General features: G+C 34.8%; 1 protein-coding gene across 3 annotated transcripts in view; it reads right to left on the reverse strand.

Annotated features, from left to right (window-relative positions):
- LOC145293681 (uncharacterized) overlaps window positions 1-26,980 on the reverse strand; it is a 74,723-nt gene that overhangs the window by 11,607 nt on the left and 36,136 nt on the right. For all 3 annotated transcript variants that reach the window (XM_080140075.1, XM_080140077.1, XM_080140078.1), the window contains exons 6-7: window positions 18,998-19,069; window positions 10,108-10,185 (exon numbers count right to left, since the gene is read on the reverse strand). In XM_080140075.1, the coding sequence (XP_079996201.1) occupies window positions 10,108-10,185; window positions 18,998-19,069 (150 nt within the window). The remainder of the gene's footprint in view (window positions 1-10,107; window positions 10,186-18,997; window positions 19,070-26,980) is intronic.

The following is a 26,980-nucleotide window of genomic DNA, read 5'->3' on the forward strand; positions in this document are numbered from 1 at the left end:
TATCTGAACAGTTTTCTTTATCGTTGCCCCCCTCCCACTTTTTTTGACCCGTTGGTCACTGCATGTTTTCTTTTATTATTATTTCCTTGTAATATTTTGTCTTGATTATTGAATTTTAACGCACAATAAATGACATATGGCCGTGTTGTTCCGTTATTCATTCCTTGGTATTTCGTCAATTGTGAATCTCTTAAGAACATTCCACAACGGAGTTACTGTCCAGGATCTGGGTACAGTACTACTTGGCCGTGATCATTCTACGGCCGGCACGTACACATTTTTATTTTACGATACGTTTTGTGATAGATTCCCTTTTGGGATTTCTCAATCGAGACGTATCGTCACAATGATCTGAAAATCGCCCCTTCTCAAGTACATGATATTTTTAAAAACCTAGACACTTCAAAAGCATGTGGACCTGATCTCATGCCGGTTGTGCTATTAAAAAAATGCTCCGCTGAGGTAGCTCCAGTTCTCTTCAAACTCTTCAACAAATGCCTTAACGAATCATGCTATCCTGACTGCTGGAAAACTGTTTCTGTGATACCAGTTTACAAGAATTCTGGCGAAAGAACTGACCCATTAACTTATCGCCCTATTAGCCTTCTTCAGCTTTTCGCTAAAATATTTGAGTTTATAATTAATCAAGCTCTAGTCCAACACCTTACAATTGCTAAACTTCTGTCTGACCATCAATATGGATTAAGGCAAGCCCGTTCTTCTGCAGATATCCTAACTGTAATCTCTGAACATATATACCATGCACTGGATAAGGCAGGCGATGGGAGGGAAATAACCATATATATATATATATATATATATATATATATATATATATATATATATATATATATATATATATATATATATATATATAAGGCTTTTAAATGAGTATGGCCCCATGTTCTTCTCATGAAAATCAGATCCTATGGTATTACTGGACGAATACTTAACATAATCAAATTCTTTTTAAATAAGAGAAGAATCCAGGTTGTATTCGATGGTCGTATGTCTAAGCAATATGATATAAATGCGGGTGTACCTCAGGAGTCGATCCTTGGACTTTTATTATTCCTGATATTCATAAATGACTTCCCTGATAAAATAGTCTCTGAGATGGAAATATTTGCTGACGATACCACGCTCTATAACAAGCATGAGGAGAAAACGAATAAACACATATCCAAGGCAATGGCGGAAACTTTAAAGGAAGACTCCAATCTGTAGTGGAATGGTGACATTCAAGGCTGCCAAGACTAAGCTCGTTTTCTTTAATAATAACAAGAAACCTTCTCAACCATCAATAGCTATGGCTAAAGATACATTATCTGAAAGTACTTCTTTCAAACTCCTCGGCTTAACATTTACAGGGAGCATGAGCTGAAACAGATACATTGAAGGCATCACCAAGGCTACTACGAAGAAGGTGGGCTCTCTCTACCATGCTAGAAAGTTACTTACACCTGAAAGTATCCTGTAACTCTACGAGGCCACCATTCGCCCATGTGTGGAGTATTGTTGCCACATTTGGGCTGGTGCATCTGCTACAAGTCTCTCCCTCTTAGACAGGGTTCAAAAAAGAGTCATCAAATTAATAGGTCTTGCTCTATCAGCTAGGCTTCAACCGCTTTTCCATCAATGAAATGTTGCATCTCTTTGCCTGTTTTACAAGTATTTTAATGGTGGATGCTCCGATGTACCCCCTCAACATAAATGCCCCTACAAACCCAACAAGCAGCAAAGTCCCACCCCTACACAGTAGAGATCCCTAGATGTAAGAAAGCCTTCTACTCTAATAGTTTCTTCCCAGAACTGCTACATTTTGGAGTTTCCTTCCGGGTTCCTACTTTCCCAACTGTACTGACATGCAGAAGTTCAAGTGTAATATGAACAGACATCTTACTGTTCAATTCCCTATATTGTATCCCTATAAGTTATCTCTCATAGTAACCCCCTACATCAAAGTGGCACTGTGCCTTGTTTGCGGTGAAAATGTAAGGTTTGTTTGTCAATGGACCTAGGAAAAATCATCCACATTTAAGTCCAACTCTATTTTAAAGTTTAATTTAGTTTTATTCTTTTAATTCATTTTTAATTTTTTTTTATTTGGTTTCTTGTTCAATAGCCATGAGCTCAATCATTTATTATGTCTAATTGGTTTGGTTTTAATGGTCTTAAGCTGATTAATCTACAATGGGTTCATACTCTATTTGCAATTTGCTCTGATTTTCAATTATCGATTGCAAGTGTATTCGCCATTTTGTTTGCTTTTCAATAGTACTAAGCTCAATCACCTAAAATAAAGTTCAATAGTATTTTCCATTTGATTTGGTTTTCAATCGTCCTGACCTCAATTGTCCAGCACAGAGTACAACATTATTTGTTATTAAGTTTGGTGTCCAATGGTCCTGAGCTCAAACATCAAGCATAGAGTCCAACTGTATTTTCCATTTGATTTGGTTTTCAGTTGTCATGAGTTCAATTACCCATAATGGGGTCGAAATGTATTTGCCAATTTATTTGGTGTTCAGTGATCCTGAGCTCAATCACCAACCATACAGTCCAACTGTATTTGCTATTTGTTTTGTTTTACAATGGCCCTGAACTTAAGCATTTAGCATAGAGTCAAACTATTTTTATTTGGTTTGGTGTTCAATCGTCTTAAGCTCACTCAACCAGCATGAAGTCCAAGTGTATTTGTCATAAAGTACAACTGTATTTTCCATTGGGTTTAGGTTTCAATGGTTTTAGCTCAATCATCTACCATTCGGTTCAACTACACTGTGTATCAAATTATTAACGAGTTTACATTTTTTTTTTTTTTAAATATTTAAGGAACGAGTGAATAAAAATCCATGAAACTTTGGGAAAGTGCTTACAATACTATTCAGCGACTCCAGTCAGAAAATAAAAGTATTTAAAGCAGTATTAGCGAAACTATGGCAGAAGATAGGAATATCTGTTGATTTCAGTGTGTTAAGTTATTAACGAGGTTGAGAAAAAAACACAAAATACCCATAACTTGTTTATTGAAATAATTTTCAAACATTAAATGAACTAGGAAAAATGCTTAGAACACAATAACTACATAGCAATTTCTACGTTGACATAATTAGTAGGGGATATGCGATCCTTTCTTATGAATGACTTGTAAAAGACGTTGGTCCACAGAATTAGTCAAATTTGTGATTTCGTCAACAGTTATTCCTTGCGATACCTCTTGGAGAGCATCCCACAACTCATCTCTGCTCTTAAATTGGCGTCCACTTGCATAGAGGCGTCGCTTCATGATACTCCAAAGGTTCTCAATTAGATTAAAATCTGGCGAATTCGCAGGCTACACCATCTTTCGTAGTCCAGAAAACCCCAGTTGTTGCAAATACTATTTGCTTTTGCTTGCTGCATGCAAGGGAGCATTATCCTGCATAAAAATATTGGTTCTTCTGAACGCCAACCTTTGCTTTTTCAGCCATGGTTCAAAGTGCTCCTTCAAAAAAGCTATGTAAGCATTTGACGTCATTTTTACGCCTTCTGGGACTCTCCATGAGCCAACTAAAGTACCTCCAATAATCTTAGCCCAAATCATTATTCCACCACCACCTGTTGACGCCTTAAACGCTGATGACGATGTCGTCCATCTAGGACCCATCCCTTTCTCCAGCCATATGGGCCATCAAGAGTGACACACACTTCATCCATGAACAAAACTTTGGAAAAAATCTGTTTTCATGTTGTTCTCTTCCCATTTCAATCGGTTTTATATGTGATGTTGCTTTAATGGAGGCTTTGTCAGGCTTGACAGACTTTGTGACTTATTTCAGAAGGCGACATCGAGTACTTTTTGAAACCTTCTTCAATCCAGCTTGGTCAAAGACTTCTCGGTTTGATTGTCCAGGGTTTTTAACAACTTCACGTTTAATTTGGATTAAAGAACGGCATGAAACAACTCTAGATTTACCTTTATCAGCTCTCTTAAGTACTTATGTAGGGTCCTTGACAAAGTTCTTCACGGTTCGATGGTACCTTCCTATCATTTTTTATATTTCGAGGGTAGTTTTACCTTTTGCTAGCTGTTCTGTAATAGTACTCTTTTCAGAACTACTCGAACTACCTTTACGACCCATTTTGTTAATGAAACAAACTGCTTTGTTAATAATTTGACACACCTCAAATACTGTAGATTCAACAATTACGATGACAAGTTGTTTACATTGTGTGGAACAGTACAAAAACTTCACAGTACGCGCAGCTCAGCATTTCTGAAGCTTTTGATACGAAACTACCAGTAAGTTTCTGAAACTGTTAAAAAAATGTTATCTCGTTAATAATTTGACACGCAGTGTATATTTGCCATTTGGTCTGGTTTTCAATAGTTATGAGCTCAATAACCTACCATGGAGTCTAACTATATTTTCAATTCGGTTGGGTGTCCAACTATATTTTCCTTGTGGCTTGATTTTCAATAGTTTTGAGCTTGCTATTTAGTTTGTTTCCCAATGATTCTGAGCCCAATCACTCACTATGGAGTACAGCTGTATTTTCCATTTGGTTAGGTGATGAATGATTCTGAGTTCAATTATCTGCAATAAAGTCTAACTGTATTTGTCATTTAGTTTGTATTTCAATTGTTCTGAGCTCAATCATGCAGCATGGAGTAAAACTACAGTTTTTATTTAGTTTGAGGTTCAATTGAGCTCAACAATTTAGCATATAGTTCAATTGTGTTAGTTTAGCTTTCAATGGTCCTGAGCTAAACCTCCCACTATGGAATCTAATTGTATTTGTCATTTTGTTTGGTTCTTCATCTGTCATGAGCTCAGTCATTCACCATAGAGTCCAACTGTATTTGCCATTTGGTTTAGTTTTCTGAGCTCAATAATTATTCATAGAGTACAACTGTATGTTTCTATTTGGTTTGGTTTTCAATTGCTATGAGCTCAATCATTCATCAAAACGCCCAACTGTATTTTTCATTTAGTTTGTTATTGAGTCTAACTGTATTTTCCATTGGGTTTGGTTTTCAATAGTCTTGAGCTCAAACACCTACCATGAAGTACAACTGTTATTTCTATTTGGTTTGGTGTTCAACAACCGAATAATCAACCATAGAGTTCAACAGTATTTGCTATTTGGTTTGGTTTTCAATGGTCCTGAGCTCAATCATCCACCATTGAATACAACTGTATTTGTCTCTTGGTTTGGTTTTGAATGGTTCTTCTTATTATAATACGATTGGGAATTATACTCGCATTGAGTATGAATAAATTAGTTTTTGCTATTTCTTTTCCAGTGACCGTGAACTGAAAATATAGAAACTCAGTAATGGTAATCTTCTTTGTTATCAACATGATTGACTCTCACTTATCATCTTCTAGGATGTATGTCTTTAGAAAAATCAAATTGATTAATATGGTTGAGAATGAATTTATATGAGGATCTTTTCAAAAGTAAAGTTTCTTAATTTTTTATTTTTAATTCAAGAAGTTGAAAAGCTATGAAGACAAGAGTGGTACCATTAAACAAGCGACATTTTGTCCTCCAGAATTAATTTTTCCATAAAGTCACCACCATTTTCAATGCACTTCTGCTATAGATTCAATGAGGCATCTCTACTTTTAGAGACAGGGGTTGCTTTCTTAGAGTCCCATACCGTCAATATCTGCAATAGAGAAATGAACTTTTCAGGTCATGAATACATAAGTTGAGTCATCATAACAATGCAATTTGCAATTCCCTCTGATCCTTACAAGCAAAATAAAAATAAGAAGCATTACTTTTGGAATGTTCCTTGTAGATACACGGTTATGACATGATCAGCCAGTCGATTATATTAAGCCACTCCAATCTCTCGTTTAACTGAATTAAGGGCTGAGCTGGAAGAATGACTTCCATTTGCTAAGAATAAAATTACGAATTACTTAAGGCTTCTATTCCGTCATGGTTGACAGTACAAAAACAAGCAAGCAAGCGTGCGTGTGCCTGTGTGTAAATTTATAACACATTCATTATTTTGCAATGATTATGTTCCGAAAAATTCAGCATTTGTCCTGACATACATATTTCTGAGACTTCAATTTTATTAGCATCAAGAGTAAACAATTATAGGAATATCTTTATAAGCATCTACATATATAAAAGGCAAAAGTAGCGCACGCGTTTTTATATGTCTCGGGGGGGGGGGGATAACTGTTTCTTAGAACTCTTCATATACTCTCTAGATCATAATATCTACGATTGCGGACGGACGTTGTGTCTACATTTATTTTGATCGACTTTTATAAAATTTAATTAATTCCTTTACCCTCAACTGGTTACTTTTCTACAGGGAGGGATCGCTTTTTTCGCCGATATTTTCGAAAGTCGTCACCTCTTTCGATTGACTAGCCTCAATTTAAACCTTCGCTACTTCCGGTTTGGCGATGGATGCAATGGCAAAGACGTCCCGTTTTTCTTTTTTTTTTTTTTCACGTTCTTTTCCTCCTTCACAGTACGGGTTCGAGCCTGTCTGCCTACCACTTTTTATTTTTATTTTTTTGCTCAACACACACCTCTAAACACTCGGGCAACGCTGGGCACCCAAGCTAGTATCATTATGAAGGGCAAATATTGTTTGATGTGAATTTTTCAAAGCATGATTACTGCAAAATAATAAATGGTATATATATATATATATATATATATATATATATATATATATATATATATATATATATATATATATATATATATATAGTCTTTGAAGTTTTTAACATTTGAAACTATACAAAAAATTATTTTTATCATTCGTTAAAAAAAAAAACCAAACATCTAGTCAGTAAGTCATTTAATCACCTGCAATCACTGCATCAACTCTCTCAAATTTACTATAATACCAACTTTTTTTTTATTTTTCACGGGATCATCGGTTGTTTACCATGAAACACTGTTTCGGGGATTTAAAAACAAAACAGTGTATTACCCATACTCGGGGTTTTTTTTATTCAAAAGTAATAGACTAGTGAATTCAACGAGGTTGTTAGATAGTGCTCAATAAAAAGAGCTGATAATACTTGTTTATTGTTATATAAACATGTTTACATCCCGCTGCTACAAACAGCCATTTGTTTCAATCAAACAACAGATATCATCAGGCACCGACTTATTCATTAAACATTTGAATAGTCAAGTCGCTGCCTGATGATATCTGTTGTTTGATTGAAACAAATGGCTGTTTGTAGCAGCGGGATGTAAACATGTTTATATAACAATAAACAAGTAATATATATATATATATATATATATATATATATATATATATATATATATATATATATATATATATATATATATAAGCGAGATAATACACAGATTAAAATCCGATGAAAAATCCTGATAGATATTACTAGAGGTAATACTTCTCAACAAGAAAGTTGACCGATAGTTCACCAAGTATCAATCTCATATTAGAAGCTATTTATCCAACACATCGCTTCTAAAAATCATTTCTCAGAATATTTTGCTTGGAATATTTTGCTACCAAGACCATTGATTTTTCCATGTCCATTGCACCATAGACATGCATATATAATTCCATCAGCCATGGAAATATATGCAATGGATAGGTATATCCATCTAATATCTGATATACTGTGCTAACACCAAAAAAGAATCTGGATTACATATACCAAAACGCATTCAACACACCAACGAATATGCTCACCTCATATACCTTTCGGAATATCAATAAGGAGCAACCACACATCTTTGTTATATGGGATTACTGCCTTCTCCCCTGGACTAATATTCTGCCTACTTGGAAATAAGACCCCGGAGGACATTATACCCCTTCCGATAATGGACTGCCCAGGTTGTATGAAATTCCCTCTTGTAATAATTATTTTCATATAACTATCATTCACTACCCAAAAAACTATTTTCAATATTTGTGCTGAAAAGCAAAATATGTGTCTTTTCACAGTGGAACATTTTGCTAACCGCATTTCATTTCCTCTGATGATATGAGCCATTATTGAAAATCCATGGATTAAGGAAATTAATATAACCCCTTCTATATATTCCTTTTGTCAAACAATAAATTCTTAACTCGAATATATGTGTCTATATTTTGATTTTCAGAATTTAATTTTAACAACTAAATTTTTATATATATATCTTTCTCCCTCTCTCTCTCTCTCTCTCTTTCTCTCTCTGTCTCTCTATCTGTCTCTCTCTCTCTCTCTCTCTCTCTCTCTATCTGTCTCTCTCTCTCTCTCTCTCTCTCTCTCTCTCTCTCTATATATATATATATATATATATATATATATATATATATATATATATATATATATATATACATATATATATATATAAATAAATAAATTCTTAACTCGGATATATGTGTCTATATTTTGATTTTCAGAATTTAATTTTAATAAACTAAATTTATATATATATATATATATATATATATACATATATATATATATATATATGTATATAAATTTAGTTGTTAAAATTAAATTCTGAAAATCAAAATATAGACACATATATCCGAGTTAAGAATGTATTTATATATATATATATATATATATATATATATATATATATATATATATATATATATATATATATATATGTATATATATATATATATATAGAGAGAGAGAGAGAGAGAGAGACAGACAGACAGACAGACAGACAGAGAAAGAGAAAGAGACACAGAGAGAGAGGGAGAAAGAGTTAGACAGTGGCAAAAAAAGAGTTAATGAAATAGTGATTAGTTTTTAGTCTCAACATCTAAATTAAGAATAGTTTATAGACTTCTAAAATTTAAGCTAAAATTGTTCATAAGTATATTTGGCGCAACGGATATAAGTGCTAAGTGTAATTAGTTCTAAGTGAAAATTTTTGGAGGTTGAAGTTTCAATCGTCCATGTAGATGATACTAAGAATGGAATTACGAATTACTAAAAACTTGCTCATGGTTGAGAGAACAAGGACAAGTTACATGTTATTTTTGAGTTCGACAAAACACTGATGAAGAATGTGGAGGACATGGCCAATCCTCATCACAAACAATTCTCAAACATGATGTTAATTAATGGTTCATAGATGAGAGAACAAGAACAAACCATTCTAAAATACGATGTTAATTAATGGTTTCAGAAAGTTTTAAAAATACAACTTTTCAAGATTTTCATAAACGATCATATTCGAATTTATTGCTTCGGTTAAATAAGTTGTTATTTTAGTATTAAATTATAAATCCTCATCACAAAAATTTAAAACTGAATACCGTACGTATAAATAGGTATAGATAAAGAACATAAATAAATAACAAAGTATTTACCTCCCACCATCCTCATTTCCCTCCCACCCTCACTTTACGCTTACTCCATCATTATTTCCAAGTTTATGTATATTTAATCTGATTCTGTTTAATAAATGATATTTTGACTAAGTTTTTTTTTTTTTTTTTTACAAAGGAGTCACCATTTATCAAGAAATTATACGAAATCAGATTTAAAGTACGAAATATATTAGGATGACAAAAGATATATAAAAAGTTTGGGAAAAGGGCAGAAATTGTACAACTATATTATAAAGGAGTGTAGAAGCTAAAATTGTCTGCAAAGACACGTGGTGCAACGGATATAAAGTGCTAAGTTTATCAGTTCCAAGTGAAATTTTTCTGGAGGTTAAAGTTCCAATTCTTAATGCAGACGATATTGAAAATAAAATTACGAATTACCAAAAACTTGTTTATGGTTGAGAAAACAAGAACAAGTTACGTGCTATTTCTGAGTTCAACAAAACACTAATGAAGAAGCCCGAGTGTTTTATCAGCCGAAATACTGTGAAAATAACATGCAAGATAAAACAATAACATGAACAATACAAATAATCTAAATTATCAATCCTCATCTCAAGCAATTCTAAAACATGATGTTAATGATTGGTTTCAGAAAGTTTTTAAAATACTTTTTCATGATTTTCATAAACGATCATATTCGAATTTATTGCTTCAGTTAAAGAAGTTAATTTAGTATTAAATTATAAATCCTCATCACAGAATTTTTTTTTTTAAGTTGTTAAATTATTTTTCCAGAAAGTGTTAAAAATACTTACAAATTTTTCAAGCTTTTCATAAGCGATCTCATTCGCATCTATTGCTTCCATTAAACCAGATTTCAATATACAGCCAAACTAAAAAAGAGTCAAGCACAACAAAAACGGTAATAGTAAAAAATCAAAGAGGTTTACGAAAGGTAATGGTTTTACCTTTATAATAAAATATATTTAACGAACACAGCACAAAGGACAACAAACTTTTTTTAACAATAACATTTTGAAAGATTTATTGGTAGCAGGAACTGATAGGTCGGACTGCGAAAAAGGAAGAAGGAACAGAAAGTACTTTTTGGGGTCGTTGTCGGTCAGTCAGTACTGTGTCGTCCCCAGCTAATAGCAGTTGTCTCCAGTGGAGGCCGTCAATGCTATAGCAGGATGTCCAGTAGACAGGAGACGAGAGAAGAGGCTTGGCTGAAGGTCCGGTTCTGACTGACTGACGTTTCATCAAGACTTTTCAGGGAGCAGATGAATCGATGCGCCCTGTTAGCTGATAGGTCAGCCTGTGGCCGAAGAACTACAGGGGCATTGATTCGCCAGAAAAAATAGTTCTCTGTAACTGCTACAGAGGATTTTTTAAAATCATTTTCTCTTCTATTCATCTAAGAAGTTCGAAAACATCAGGTGAAGAAAGGTTTATCTATCATCACAAGAGCTAAAAAGGCGACAAACCTATGGTTAATCCGTTCTCATACTACACTTCTTGGGGGGGGGAGAAATCCTTCTTCACTGTAACAATTTTTATTATTGCTCCTATTCAAAGTGCCCCTTTTTGAGGATCTGGATTTTCCCCACATTAAAAACCGATCTTGTGTCTAACTCTGCCCTAGATAAATTTGACACACTGTTGTCAAAACTTCCAACTCCACACACTGTTGTCAAAACTTCCAACTTCCCACACTGTTGTCAAAACTTCCACCCCCAAAACTTGATGTTCTTTCAAGTTGACTTGCACACGACTACGACTACTACTGGCAGACTTTCTTTCACCTTAGTCAGGTTCCTTATATCTTGATTTTAACTTGGGAAGTTTTTGAAGATTTGCAAAAATATACATTTTTGTAAAGGTTATTGTCTAAGGAATCAGAAAACCAATGTTTACAATTGCCCAGATGTGTATATGGCGGCCATATTGGAATTTACAAAATGGCAGCCGTAAAATGTACGTTTTGTAATATCTCGGCCTCTGAATAAGCTGGAACACTAATTTTAACTGTTAAACCTACACTTTCAGTGTCAATGAAGTCAATGGTAGTAGTTATAAAGAAACAAAATTTTTAACATTAACCCTTAGATGCATAACTGGGTCCAAACTGACCTGGTGTGGTTGTTTTATTGCAATATCTTTGTAATAAAATATATCTATCATTTATAAATTCATATCTCAGCTGTTCCTAAAAAAAATATTGCTTTTATATCACTAATTCATATTGTTAATTTATCTCTGATACTTTAAGAAATTGTAGGAACTTCCAGCAAGATTACAGGTTGGGCAAGATACAATTCACTGTTGTTTGAAAGCCTTCCCTTGACACAGATTGGAGCCTTGCCACTACTCCCAGAGGTGGCACATAAATGGTCAACTCTGCTGACTGTAATCATGTGAATCATAAAAGTCTGAGTCGCACGACGATGTTCACTCTACACAGGTCTGAATGCTTCTTTCTTAGAACTGCCCACCTATGGAACACTGTTCTGCTTGCTTAATTCTTGACCGACTACAATATCTTGCCTTCAAGTCCAATGTAAACAAGTTCGAAAAAGTCTGACGATGTTCACTCTACACTGGTCTGAACTCTTCTGTTCACTCCCCCCAGCAACTTGCTTTTATGGTGCCTGGGCGCACCTCAAAAAATGTGAGATGCGATTTTTCGAGAACTTTTTGAGTCCATGGTCATTAAAAGACCAGGGTCGCCATCTTGGATCTTTTCGTTTTTCCTTCTCAGCACGCACGACAGACAGACACGAGTACATTTTTGTGGTAAGCTTTCTCTATTTTCCTCGCACTCCCCCCTGAACTCATGATCACAACAATGGCATGCAGGTGGCGGTCGCCTCTGCCGGGTGCTTCTTTGAAATGGGAGGACAGCACATACCTTATCTTCGCTTGCGCTCGCGTATTCCGTCTGTGGGTAAAAAAAAAAATGCATCCATTGGGAGGCTACTGATATCTGAGTAACTTTCAGATAAAGCTGGTGCAAACCAGTGTGATGCCTCACTGATCTCCACTGATTCGCTCCTGTCATCCATGGGTAGTTGTAACTGCATTGCTAGCCACAGGTCTATAACGTGACAGGGCATGCCATTGAATCACACTGCCTGTGATGCGCCCGATTCGGTACCTCATTGTACACTTGGCACACAGGTTTTTAGTCCAGACGACATCCTCTTTCTTCAGCCTATCTCAGGTTGTTTCCAGTTTGGGCAACAGGTTGGTCTCTATGCCTTTTACCCTGACGTGATACCTGTACAATGCATCGGCCAGCACCGTAGAGGATAAGATATCATCCTTCGGGGTCACATTGTACAGGTAGACTGTTTCAGAAACCATGCAACCCATCCTGACTGCGATGGTCTTGACAGTCTTCTAGTTCTACTCAATGACCCTATTTCCGCTTAGTACATGGGCACATCGGAACCGCAGGCGTACTCTCTAGTCATTGGCAAACTTTTTGAATTGCTCACTGGTGAATGTGGTGGCATTGTCAGTTAGTATCTCTGTTGGGGAGCCACATTTGGAAGCGGCGGTTGTATCTTGCCAGCGCAGCGGCCACCATATTGATTTTTTAGTGGCATCAAGCCATCTTTAGGGTACCTTTGTTAAACAATCTTCTTTGTTTAGGCTGGATTTGACCAGGAACACCTCCATTGACAGCGTGTATTCTTGTACTAACCTCGCGATTGTGTCAAGCCACCATCAGACGAGGATCTCACACATGACTTTGGTTCGCACCCTGGCCCTTCCAATAAGGGTATCTGAAATCTACTCGTGAATGCAGGCAGAATCAATGAACAGTCGCAGAGTAGTCAATTTCCACAAGATTGCTAATTTTATCCCCTTGATGATGGCACCGAACTCGGCCAGGTTTATATGCTATGAGTCCTTTTCTGGTCGTAGCCAGCAAGCATCCTCCACCATAGCCCCATCATGGACTAGCGACATGCCAGTGGCAAAAGAGCTCATGTCAACCCACACACTGAAGTCTTGGCCATTGGCGCACCATCTACTCCATGCTGGGTCTTCCTCATGCACCTTGGTAAGGACCTCCTTGAGCATTGTGTTAAGAGGTGCATCATGAACTTCATCATCCCACCCAGCGGTAACATCGGACGCTCTCCACTTGATGAATACCACTGTAACACAAAGCCAGCCACCCACAGAGAAAATATGCTTCACCACATAGCAACGTGAGGCATGTCCAGGACTTTGTTCCCTCATTTCCAACATAGAACATCATTCTCTTTCCAAGACCAAGCACCTGTGCACCATCCTGTAGCATTTCTAGTTCCTTGCTGAGGAGGCCAAAGTTGTAGAAGATGCTCCTTCGCACGTGCCGCAGCCATAATTCTCTCATCCACATACACATCATCAATATATGCTGATGTTGCCTGCCGTACGCGCTCATTCTTAGCCAGGATGGCATCAACAATCATCTGCATAATTGATGGCGCCACATTAAGTCCAACCCCCATAATAAGTACGGTTTCGTACGGCTACAGTGATTAGTGCAAGCGCACTTGAAGATAGCCCTTATGAAGATCTAACACAGATACATTAGATCCCATTTGCTGCACTTCTCTCAATTTCTTAGCACATACGTCCGTGCGAGCTGTAAAAGGGTCCATGATCTTGTTCAGTTCCCGATAGTCGAGCACCAGCTTCATCTTCTGCTTGTTTTGCTGAATGAGGCACTTTCAGAGACCCAATTCTTTCTTGGGATGAGGAACTAGCCACCTGTTATCGATCCAAGTCTGTAGTTCCTTGTCGTATTCCGCACTGGCTCCGGGGGAATCTTATATTCTGGCACTCTATTGTACAACTTCTCTGGCGGCTGCTCATTCCACCATTTCCAGGATACCATCCAGGACTTTGTGCGCTGGTCAAATTCAGCATGAAAATCAAGCTGCTCGAGTTCCATGGCTGTGCACAGAGCGATATCTGGTTCAGTGAACCGTGCCCTACCCTCATCGTCAATCTGGACACCATCCAATTCTTTGATAGCATCCATTCCTAGGAACAGGTCGTAACCAAGCATCTCATCATCTATAACCAGGGCTCGCATGGCTATTGAGAGCCCATCGTCGATACTCACATGGATGATGCTTACTCCACAAGAAGCTAGAGAGCCCCGTCCAAATGTCAACCGCAGGACCCTCATCTCATCCCATGTATCATAGCATGCCTGGCACACGAAAGTCTGCATGCACCCAGTGTCTACGACGCACATGCTCACCGCCAGTAGCACCTTGTTTAGTGGTGATCTGGGGAGAAGACTGGCACTATAGCTTACTCCCCTTGCCTGTTTCCTAAACAACTTCTTGCTACATGGCCCAACTTGTTGCAATGCATGCCTCTTCATATCCCTCAGTCAGGCGCGTCTTTCACATCCTTTGGCAGTCTCTGGAAAAATGATTTGATCTGCCACATTTATAACACTTTGTGTCTTCTGTTGGTGGTGCGGGTGCTTCTGCAGATGCTGAAATCGGCTCCGCATTGTCTTTTAGAATATTCCGAGCTCTGGCCAGCAACTCATCAAGCCCCAGCTCACTGAACCTTGACAATGCTCGCAGCAGTCGGCTGGCATTGTCTGGGAGTCCGGCCAGAAAGGCACATCCTAATATTTGGTCGCTCGCTCCACTGAACAGTATGGCCAGCTCTGTTGACTGGGATCATATGAATCGGAAAAGTCTGAGTCGCACAACGATGTTCACTCTACACAGGTCTGAACGCTTCTGCTTACTCCCCCCAGCAATCTGCTTTTATGGTGCCTGGGTGCACCTCAAAATCACATGTGAGACGCGATTTTTCAAGAGCTGTTTGAGACCGTGGGCATTAAAAGACCACGGTCACCATCTTGAATCTTTTTTTTTTTCCTTTTCAGCCCACATAACAGACAGACACAAGCACGTTTTTGTGGTAAGCCTTCTCTGTTTTCTCCACATCATACAAGCAAATCAACTGAGGAAGTTGGCAGTTGGGGAAGATCACCCCACGGTCATTACCTTTAACATGGCTCTATATGAGAATGTGGTGCAGCTCCTAGATGCCAAGCCTGATTTGAAATAAATGGTTGTTCTCAGACTTGGTGGGCTGCATGTCATCATGGCTGCCCTCAGAGTGCTTGGTACCACCATGAAGAACTCTGGCATAGATGATGCCTGGGTGGAAGCAGGTGCCTATGGTCCTGCCATGACAAAACAAATCCTGAAATGCTCACACTACAAGCGAATTCTCCATGCCCATATTTACTCATACATAGTACCATGAAATGGCTCTGGGGGAGTTCTTCAAAGACAACCCACAACTGAAATGTGTGTGCCTAACGGCAACAGAAGGAGTAGAAGCTGCTTACTCTGAGGGGAAAACATGAAGGCTGAATCCGTGAAGCAAACAAACAGCACCCTCCTGGAAGCCTTGACCACTGCTGAGGCCATCACAGCATTCCAAAAATGGAAGGAACAGAAATCCCAGAATGTGATGCTCAAGGCCATGATGCGGTACCTAGATTGGGTGGAAGCAATTCTGTTCTTTGTAGCAGCAACTCAGAATGCTGACCTGGAACTCCATCTGCAAGCTGGAGAAGCAGTGAGAAACATGTTCTTTGCCATAAACCACAACAAATATAAGCGACTCTGGCCAAGATACATTGTAGATATGCATGACTTGAGGACAATCACCCTCAGACATGGGAGGAACTATGAGTAGGCAATATATCAGTCACAAAAAGTGTCATTCCCTTTGTGTCTGTTGGGACAGACAATGTGAACATCTGAACAAGCTGATGAAAACTAGCTCTGGCATTATAGGCATCTCCAACAATGCCAATGCCAGACAGAGTTTTTTACTGGTCACACCAGAACTTTCAAGTCTGTGAAAAGAGTCAGTTACATGAAAGCTGACAGAATCACAGAGCATCATGAGCTTGGACCAAGTGCAGTCGAGAAGGTACATGATACAGTGGACAAGATCAAGGAAGCCATACTCAACCATGGGAATCCCTTTACCACTAAAGGGGATGAAGTATAATGGGGGGGGTTCACCTCAAATACACAAACGGAATGTTCAAGAAAGATTATCGCTACAGTCCTCTATCTCTACTCTCGTTGCCTTCTCTCCTGCCTGATCGGGAACAATCTCCCAGCACCGAGAAATGAACATCGTTTTATAGTTTCCATCTTCACGCACATACGAGATTACGCGAGAACAGACGAAATAAAAATGCTGGCTGCCATGCTTGTTCTTCCTTTTCTTCGCCTGAACTCACTCGCTGAGCACCCACGGTAAGACTTGTCTTTCTTGCTTCTAACCACAGGGGACAAGCTGTACAATGTGATCACTAAGGATTATGTGTTAGAGCGAATCAATGGAGATGTTAGCCTCTATGAAGAAAGAGAACAAGATGTTCCTTTCTGAGAACAAGAAGATTACAGTGAAACTCAGATACAATACTGTGGATCTGAAAGAGACCAAGGACCTCTTTGCAAGGTTGATGGTACTTGCCAGGTTAAGCCGAGACATCAACCAGAAAGAGGCCATAGGAAACCATGAATTCACTTTGACAGCAAAGGCACTGTTTGCTCTTGATGGAACAATTCTGCCATGCTACGACAAGTTCTACTTGAGAAGCTGACAAGAGAAGACATGCCCCATGAGGACCAGTCATCTTAAGCCGGAAGTTCTACCCACCAAGATGCAACGGATACAGGATTTATGGTACCCACATCTACTGATCAATCAAGTTGGAAGATTGCACTGGCGGATGGCATGGTGCTTGTGCAGAAACTGAGCAAAAAAACCACGACTGTAGTTACAGTCAAGTATCTGAGTGGCTATCTTAATGACAGACTGGTGCAACTAACACGAGATTATGATGAAATCATCCTCGTTTTAGACACATACAGGGCAGATTCTCTGAAGAGTGCAACCAGAAATAAACGAAGACAAGGAAAAGCTTCTATTCAGTATCAAGTCAGAGATAACACTAACATCAAACAAATCCCAATGAGCAGGTTCCTCTCGACGAAGGCTGATCTTACTGACTATTTTGCTGCCAAAACTCTAGAGTAAACAGGGGATCATCCAAACTCATCATCACATCTGCTTCTGGATACAAAGACCTGGTCGTTAAAGTAAATAATCACAAGGAAGCAGATACACTGCTGATCCACCAGGCTGTGCTGACTTCACGGCAGAATCCCACCTGATGCACAGTTGATATTTTTATCCCCAGATACGGACGTTTTAGTGCTAGTCACAGCAAACTACGACCTATTGCTAAAAAACACGTTGATTTCTATGGCCTTTAGTGTTGTGCAAATTGAACCTCTGTGGCTAGCTCTAGGTAAAGAAAGAGCAAAGGCTTTGCCCACCTTCCATGCGTTCACTGGGGCCAACAACACGGATGATGTTGTCAATGCTCTGCAGATGTTTATGGATGAAGCAGAAGTGACAGAAGGAATGCTGTCAACAATGGAGTTCTTCGTATGTACAGCTTACTCACCCAAACGTATCAACATCAACATCAACATCAACATTAATACCCAAACTGCGATGGCATGTGTTCTGCAAGCATATGGCAAAAAAGTGGTAGGCTCCCTTCAACACTTGGAGCTCTGAAGCAGCACATTTTGAGAGTCCATGTCCAAGCAAGCGCATGGGCACAAGCAGCCATTACTCTTCAAATTCCACAGCTGAATCTCCTGCAAAATGGGTACTTCAAGCAATTGGATGGCATGCTGAAACCAACGACCACAAATGTTCTCCCAGCCCCTCAGGCCATCCTTGAGATGGTCCAGTGCAAATGACTGTTCTTCTAGCAGATGTTCCTGCAGGGCTCAGGACTTAGCCTGTATTGACATGTTTCAGTGCAGCAGCCAGTGCCAGAACGATGAAGATTCCCAAGCTATGATGCACAAAAGTGATGATGATGATGATGATGATGATGATGATGATGATGATGATGATGATGATGCATAGACTATAATCAAACATGTCATAATGTTTAAGATAGTTACACAAACATCCAAAGTTTATAGTTAAAAGACATCTCAACTCTGATTTTTTGCCTCTATGGTGGATTATGTATTTCAATAAGAGGCACCAAAAGATGAAATGATAACTTGGAGCATTGGATTCCTTGACACTAAAAATGTAGGTTTAGCAGTATTCCAGCTTATTTAGAGGCCGAAACATTACAAAACGTTCATTTTATGATTACCATTTTATAAATTCCAATATGGCCGCCATATATACATCTGGGCAAATGCAAACATTGATTTTCTGATTCCTTAGGCAATAACCTTTCCAAAAATGTATAGTTTTGCAAATCTTCAAAAACTGCCCACAAATTTACATACTGAAACTGACTAACTCGTCCCCATTCGTTTCACTTCCGTTGTTATTCACCTGTCTCATTTGCATATAAATGGCGATGGTCTGTATTGCTCACGTGATTGTCAACCATAAAACTAACTGGGTGTCGCCATTTTAGCCTTTCTTTCCTTTTACATTACCGACTCTTAGAAGCACGCACACATGCTAACCAAGTAAGATATGATTTTCATTATGTCACATTTAGATTTGGAAAATGTTTATATGTATATTTGAAATCTTAAAAGGCAACAAACTATCATAATTCTTTTTCATATGACACACAAAAATAATATTTACCTGGCTCGGCATTATCTCCCATAATCTTCCTCCAAAGCAAATTAGCTGGTGAATGATAATTAGTATTAAACTCTAAAAAAAAAAAATTTAATAGAAAAGATTTGAAGACAAACATATTTACAAAACCGAAGCAATAATTAAAAAATCATATATCTCAAAAGCAAATGGCATATATTTTTAAAGATTCCTGCGTTAAGATCTGAAACTTTTTAAAAATTGTTTTAATTTTTGTCAGATTTGAAAAAAAATACATCAAACGCCATTTTTCTTTTGCAAACTACACAAAAACAACTGACTTTTATTTATTTATTTTTTTCATAAATAATCCATACATTTTTGCCTGTAAGAAATCCGGCATGGAATTAATCATAGTCATTTCTTTGTTTAACAAGCCAATTCCTATAATTGAACACATTGTAGAGATATACCAGTTTAAAAACTAGTTTACCAAATAGCTTGGCGCAAAGCGAACACACAGACACAAATTTTAAAAGAGAAAGAATATTCAATTATCGGCTTTTTGATTTTTTTTTCCTTTTTTTCTCCCTTTTTTCTTCATTTTCTCTTGAGTAGCATGCGACATGACGTGTGCATCACGCACTTTAAACATGTTTGACATGCTCAAACCGATGCTGTATTTAAATGAACTTTTGCATACATTCCAGCTTTATTGAGATAAAGCCGCACACTGCAAATCATGAAAAAACAAACTCTACAATCACAAATTACCTCGATTACAACCTTAAACAAAATATTTAATTTGAGTTCACACTTGATCAGCAACACGCATGTACACATTTATCTTTTTTTACAGACAATAGCTTTTGGTTACAAATGCATAAGACATATATTCTTTCTTGTTTTAAATAAAGTCTACGGTGGTATATATATATATATATATATATATATATATATATATATATATATATATATATATATATATAAACTCACTACCTATTTTTATTAAATTATATCGCCGAACACGTACACATATTGCAGTAACGTTTACATGAAACCAGCGACTTCACAGCAAATCATGAGTTTTGGCCTAAGAGCTAAGTAACTCCCAATTCCAACTTGATGCACATGTCAAGTCGGCAAGCTCAGTAGCATAGGAACCAAGGGCAGCAGTAACAGTACCCAAACAGCCCTTTTTAGTGCTAATTACCAAACTACTAAAGTGATTCAAATCATACTTTTAAGGACGACTCACAAATTACTTGAATATGATACATACTCCAATTTCTACTGCTGCCTGCCTCCTGGGACTCCTCTCATTCCTACAACTCTAGTAGCCTCCAGCTCACTCCTGCAAATTCTTGTGGCTCCAGCTCATTCCTACAGCTTTCAGCAACTCCAGTGGCTCCAACTCGCTCTTGCAGCTCCTTGTAACTCCTCAACGACTCCAGCTCATTCCTGCAGCTTTCAGCGACTCCAGCTCACTCATGTAACACCAGCGCTGCTAGCCAAGTACGCCCTGACATCCATCTACCCATTTCCAGTGCCCACTGACGTCCAGCTGTCCGTTCCTGTTCGCACTGATGTCCAACCACCAGTTTCAGTATTTGTTGACGTCCAATACTCCGTCTACATCTGGCTGTTATGTATTAGGTGGAACAAGAAATTATTTGTTATTTATCTGTCTGTCAATCTATCTATATATGTGTGTATTATCGATATATCTATTGGTCTAGTTATCTATCTTTTTATCTATTTCGATCTAGCTATCTATCCATCTCGATCTGTCTATGTATCTAACTGGCGAGAAAACAAGAGGTGAGATATAAAGATGTTTTGATAAAAGTTGTCAAAATATTATTTAGCTATAAAATGGACAAGTTTCACAGGAAGCTCTAAAACAGCTGACCTGGAAGGACATAGTTGTCACGTGATCAGGTTAGCTGGACATTAGAGTGGATTAGAGTGAAGTTGGAACTTGGACTTGGAACAGAGTGGTTGTCTCCCCCCCCCTCAACCATTTTGTTCAACAGGCTCCAGCTTCCCCTCAAAGAATAGATGAAACCCAGGTTGACCACAAGATCAATGACATAGTTGAATAAGGTATGTCAAAAATACATGTATGACACACACACACGCACATATAAATGTAAAATGAAAACGAGTATATACACATCACGAGCAACAATACAATAGTTTAGGGTTCAGATAGTGAAGAGCTACTATAAACATCAGTAACAATGACACATATACACACACAAACCCAGCAACAGCGCAATATATGGTCATGTTGGTATAACGCAACATACCTACCAGTTTCTAACATCAGATCCTGTCTACATGACCTGAATCAACCTGAGAGAGAGAGAGGAGAGAGAGAGAGAGAGAGAGAGAGAGGGTGTAGAGAAGAAGAAGAAGGTTCAATATATATTATTCCTTAATTGGAATTCATTTCTGAGATGAGCATTATATATATTAATTTATTTTTATTTCGGACTATTATTCTCATCTTTATTAGTTTTATTTTCATCTTTATTGGTTGTTGTTTTTCACGACGTTTCGACCAACTATTCCTCTAGCCTTCGTCAGGTGGTAACCGCAATGGATAGGAACTTCGAATCTCCTAACTGCATTCTCAGCAATCACTGCCATCCGTAGTTGTTGTCGTCTCACCACGTTTTTGGCCAAGTAAACCTCTGGCCGGCTTTTGGATAGGATTGAAACTGCTATCTTTAGACAATGTCCATCTGGAACCGTAGAGATTCAACGTCTCTATCAACTGTGCCATGGCCCTGAAGATCAATCAAGGTTGGATTTTTTGATCTTATAAATCCAAGTTTATTTATTATCTGAAGGCCAGAAAATCACAAGAATATCCATTTCCCACTTGAATTTAAAATCAAGAGGTCAACACTTTCAAAGAATACTAAAATACAATCCCCCCCACAGAAAACAAATTCCATTAAGAACCTGTATGCTCGCCCAACTTTAACCCTCCCCCTCTCTCTTTACCCTCTCTACTTCACCCCACTCTCCTCTTTCCCTCATCTAAAAGGCTTCCCTCACCCACTATCAACAAGAAAGCGAACTATCTTTCTACCGCGACTCACACCAGAAGCAAGCCGTCCATTGCACCGTTTTGCTATTTTGCTACCTACACTATTAATTTCGAGCTCCATTGCATACTTAACTCAATGCTCAAATTCTATTACTCACCGGGATAATTACAATGGAAAGGTATATCCACCCAATATCGGATACACTTTGTAAACACCGAGAAAGCATTTGGACTACATCAACCAACACTCACTCAATACAACAACGAATTAGGCTGCCCCGTATACTTTTCGGAAAATCAATAAGGAACAATATGCGATAAGTGGAACACAGACTGTCGATGATGAGCAGACATTTTTTACAGAAAGCGTTAGAAAACTTCAAAATTAGATTAAAAAAGATAAACATGATACTTTGTACTGAAACTTATCCAATATTAATAATAAAAATATTAATAATAAAAACGAATTGAAAGGGAGAAAAGTTGTTAAGAAGTTTAAAAAGTAAAGGAATACGATTTGATTTGTATGGAAGTGAAGTTTATTCAATAGAAATAAATAAAAATGAACAATAAATATTGTTTAAATAAAAAAAACAATATTTTAAAAATCAAAACTGAAAAACAAACGATAAATTAGTTTAACTGAAAAACGAACAATAAATTGGTTTAATTGAATAACGAACAATCTTCAACAGCCTCTCTCCCGGATATTAACTTTTTGCAGCTATTGTATTTCAGTTTCTTGAAAACTGCACGACAGCAATAACCTGCTAAGTATAATATAACAGGAAGTACTTCCTTGCATTGATTAACATCATCTTATGTTAAATCTATGTTAAATTTATAAACATGTAACTCTTGCTCCCTTGTCATTTCATCCTAGTTAGTTTCTTTTACATTTTTCAATTCAATAGTTCTATTATTAATTGGTAAGCTCAATTTTAAAACTGACAACATTCTGAGGGTTTTTTTTTTTTCACATTCATACACCTGACATATCGATATATTATACTGATCTCCACTTTTAAATTACCATTTTTATAGGTTTTGGGGGTGCTGAAAGCAAAAATAACGTTTAAAATTACGGCAAACTAGTAGTTTCCGAGATATAAAGAGATGTTAGTTAAAAAAGAGGGGGGCAATTTAACCTAAAACGACCACCTACTTTATGGCCACTTTTTTTTTTTACATAGGCAACAGAGAAATTTCTTTTTTAAATTACATTTTTGCCTAAAACAAGGCGAAGTGCTTCTTTGATGTAGGAATGAACACAACTAAATATAAAATAAGCACCTACAGTTGACCTCCTCTCCCCGACAAAAATTCTGTTTACACTTTTTGAAAGGGGTGCTCATTTTACGTTAAACTTTGTTCATTGTACGTTGACTCCCAACCCCCAACATAAAGGTCACCATAGTCATTTTTCTTCGCTTTTATTTGTTAAAAAGAAAGCGCCCTAAAAAAAACGATTGCCATAAAGTGGGTGCTCATTTTAAGTTAAATTTTTATAGAAAAGTTATTCCCCATTTTTTAAAACTAACATTTCTTCGTATCTTGGAAACTACTCGTTTGCCGTAATTTTAAACGTTATTTTCGTTTACAGCGCCACTAGCAGTATCAGAATTTATTTTTTTATATCTTTCATGTGTTAATGGCTAATATTTTATATAGTTGTTATGCGTTAATGACTAAATATTTAATATTTTTATATTCATTATGGTAATGACAAAGTATGTAATATTTTTAATATTTATTATTTGTTAATGACTAAGTATTAATATTTTTTTGATTCATTATATGGTTATGAGCAAGGATTTAATATTTTTATATTTATTATGTGTAAATGACAAATATTTAATATTTTTATATTTATAGCGTGCTAATGACTAAGTATTAAATATTTTTATATTCATCATATGGTAATTACTTGTTATTTAATATTTTTCAAATTCATTATTTGTTAATGACTAAGTGTCCATTATTTTTTAGATTTATAATGTATTAATGACTAAGTATTTAATATTTTTTATATTCATTATGTGTTAATGACCAAGTATTTTATATTTTTTATATTTATTTGTGCTAATGACTAAGTATTTAATATTTTCTTAATTTATTATGTATTAATGGCTAAGTATTTAATATTTTTTATATTTATTTGTTTTAATGACTAAGTATTTAATATTTTCTTAATTTATTATGTATTAATGGCTAAGTATTTAATATTTTTTTATATAATCATCAGACCAAGTATTTAATTTTTTTGTATTTATTATATGGTAATGACTAAGTATTTAATAATTTTTATATTTATCATGTGTTAATGACTAAGTATATATTTGTTATATTTTTTATGTGGTTATGACTAAGTATTTTATATTTTATTTCATATTTATTATGTCTATTTTATATTTTTATATTCACTATGTGGTTATTACTAAGTATTTGATATTTTTTGTATTTATTATGTGTTAATGACGAAGTATTAGATATTTTTATATTTATCATGTGTTAATGACGAAGTATTTAATATTTTTTATATTCACTATGTTTTAATGACTAAATATTTTATATTTTTTTATATTTATTATGTGTTAATGACTAAATATTTTATATTTTTATATTCACTATGTGTTTATGAATAAGTATTTTTATTTTATTTCATATTTGTTATGTCTGTGTGACTAACTATTTAATATTTTTATATTCACTATGTGGTTATGACTAAGTATTTAATATTTTGTATATTTATTATGTGTTAATGACTACTATTTAATATCTTTTTATATTTATTATGTATTAATTACTAAGTATTTATTATTTTTTGTATTTATTATGTATTACGGACACAGTATATAATATTTTTTATATTCACTATGTTTTAATGACTAAGTATTCAATTTTTTAATATTTATTATGTGTTAATAATTAAGTATTTCATATTTTTTTAATATTCATTATGTGTTAATGACTAAGTATTTAATATTTTTTATATTTATCATGCCTTAATAACTGAATATTTGTATTTTTATTTATTATGTGTTAATGATTTAGTATTTTTTATATTCATTATGTGTTAATGGCTTAGTATTTTTCAAATTATAATTCTTTTAATTGAACAGTTAAAAGAATGCAATTTTTTTTATTTAACAGGTTTAGGAATTAGAAGAGTTCAAAGAATTATAATTTGTCACTTGAACAGTTTAAGAATTAGAATTTTTTAATTTCACAATTCAAAGAATTATAATTTTTTTATAATTCAAAGAATTATAATTTTTTAATTGAACAGTCCAATAATTAGTTTTTTTAATAAAACAGTTGAAAGAATTAGAATTTTTTAAATAAAACAGTCGAAAGAATTATATATTTTTTCATTGACAAGTTTAAAGAATTAGAATTTTTTTCATTGGACAGTTCAAAGACTTAAAAAAGATTATTTAACTGTTCGAAGGATTAGAATTTCAAAGTATTAAGAATTGTCTTGATGAAACAGTTAAAAAAATGAAATATTTTTAATAGAACATTTTAAAGAATAAGAATTTTTTAATTGAACAGTTAAAAAAATAATTATTTTTTTGTATTAAAGAGTTAAAATAATTAGAATATTTTTAATTGAATAGTTTAAAGAATCAGAATTTTTTAAATAAACAGTTCAAAGAATTATAATTTTTTAATTGAAAAGTTTCAAAAATAAGAATTTTTTATTAAACAGTTCAAAGAATAAAACTTTTTAATTTAACAGTTCAAAGAATAAAACTTTTTAATTTAACAGTTCAAAAAATTAAAAAATTTTGTATTAAACAGTTTAAATAATTAGATATTTTTAACTAAGCAATGAAAAATAATTATTTTTTTAATTAGAATAATTTTATTAAACAGTTCAACTAATTTAAATTTTTTTAATTGATTAGATAAAACCATTACAATGTTTTAATAAAAACACTCATTTTTTTAAATTGAACAGTTCAAAGAATTAGATCTTTTTTCAATTGGAAAATTTAAAAAATTAGAATTTTTTATTTAACAATTCAAAGAATTAAAAAATTTTAAAAGGAAAATTTTTTTAATTTTTTATTAAATATTTCAAATAATTTGAATGTTTTTAGATTTAACAGTTCAAAGAACAAGATTTTTTTAATTGAACAATTTTAAGAAATAGATTTTTTTATTGAACAGTTCAAAAAATTAACATTTTTTGTAATTAACATTTTAAAGAATTTAAAATTTTTTATTCAACAGTTTAAAGAATATGGATTATTCTAATTAAACAGTTCAAAGAATAACAATTTTTAATTGAACAGTTTAGAGAATTAGAACTTTTCATTTAACTGTTCTTAGTATTAGAATTTTTAATTGAAAAGTTCAAATAATTTTAAAAAATGTATTAAATAGTTATAAAAAGTAGAATTTATTTAATTAAACGGTTCCAATAATTAGAAATTTGTCATTAAATAGAAGAATTTTAATTTTTTAATCGTACACTTCAAAGAATTATAATTTTGGGGGTTAAACAGTTCAAAGAATTACAATTCTTTTAATTTAACGGGTCAAAGACTTACAATTTTTCAGTTAAACAGTTTAAAGAATTAGAATTTTTTAATTGTACTTTTCAAAGAATTAGAATTTTTTAATTGAAAAGTTTAAATAATTGGAATGTTTTAATTTTACCGTCCAAAGAATTTGATTTTTTTAAATTGATAAGTTTGAAAAGTTATAATTTTTTCATGGAACAGGTCAAAGAATTATTACTTTTTTAATTAAAGAGTTTAAGAATGAGAATTTTACTTGAACAGTTCAAAGTATTATAATTTTTTGTTGAACAGCTTAAAGACCTAGAATTATTTTTAATTGAACAGTCCAAAAATTTATATTTTTTTATTAAATAATTTAAAGAATTATAATTTTTTAGTTAAACAGTTCAAACAATTAGAATTTCCTTTAATAAACAGTTTTAATAATTTAATTTT

The sequence above is a fragment of the Euprymna scolopes genome, chromosome 15, assembly GCF_053919585.1.
Source record: "Euprymna scolopes isolate OS-2025 chromosome 15, ASM5391958v1, whole genome shotgun sequence".
Lineage (NCBI taxonomy): Eukaryota > Metazoa > Mollusca > Cephalopoda > Sepiida > Sepiolidae > Euprymna > Euprymna scolopes.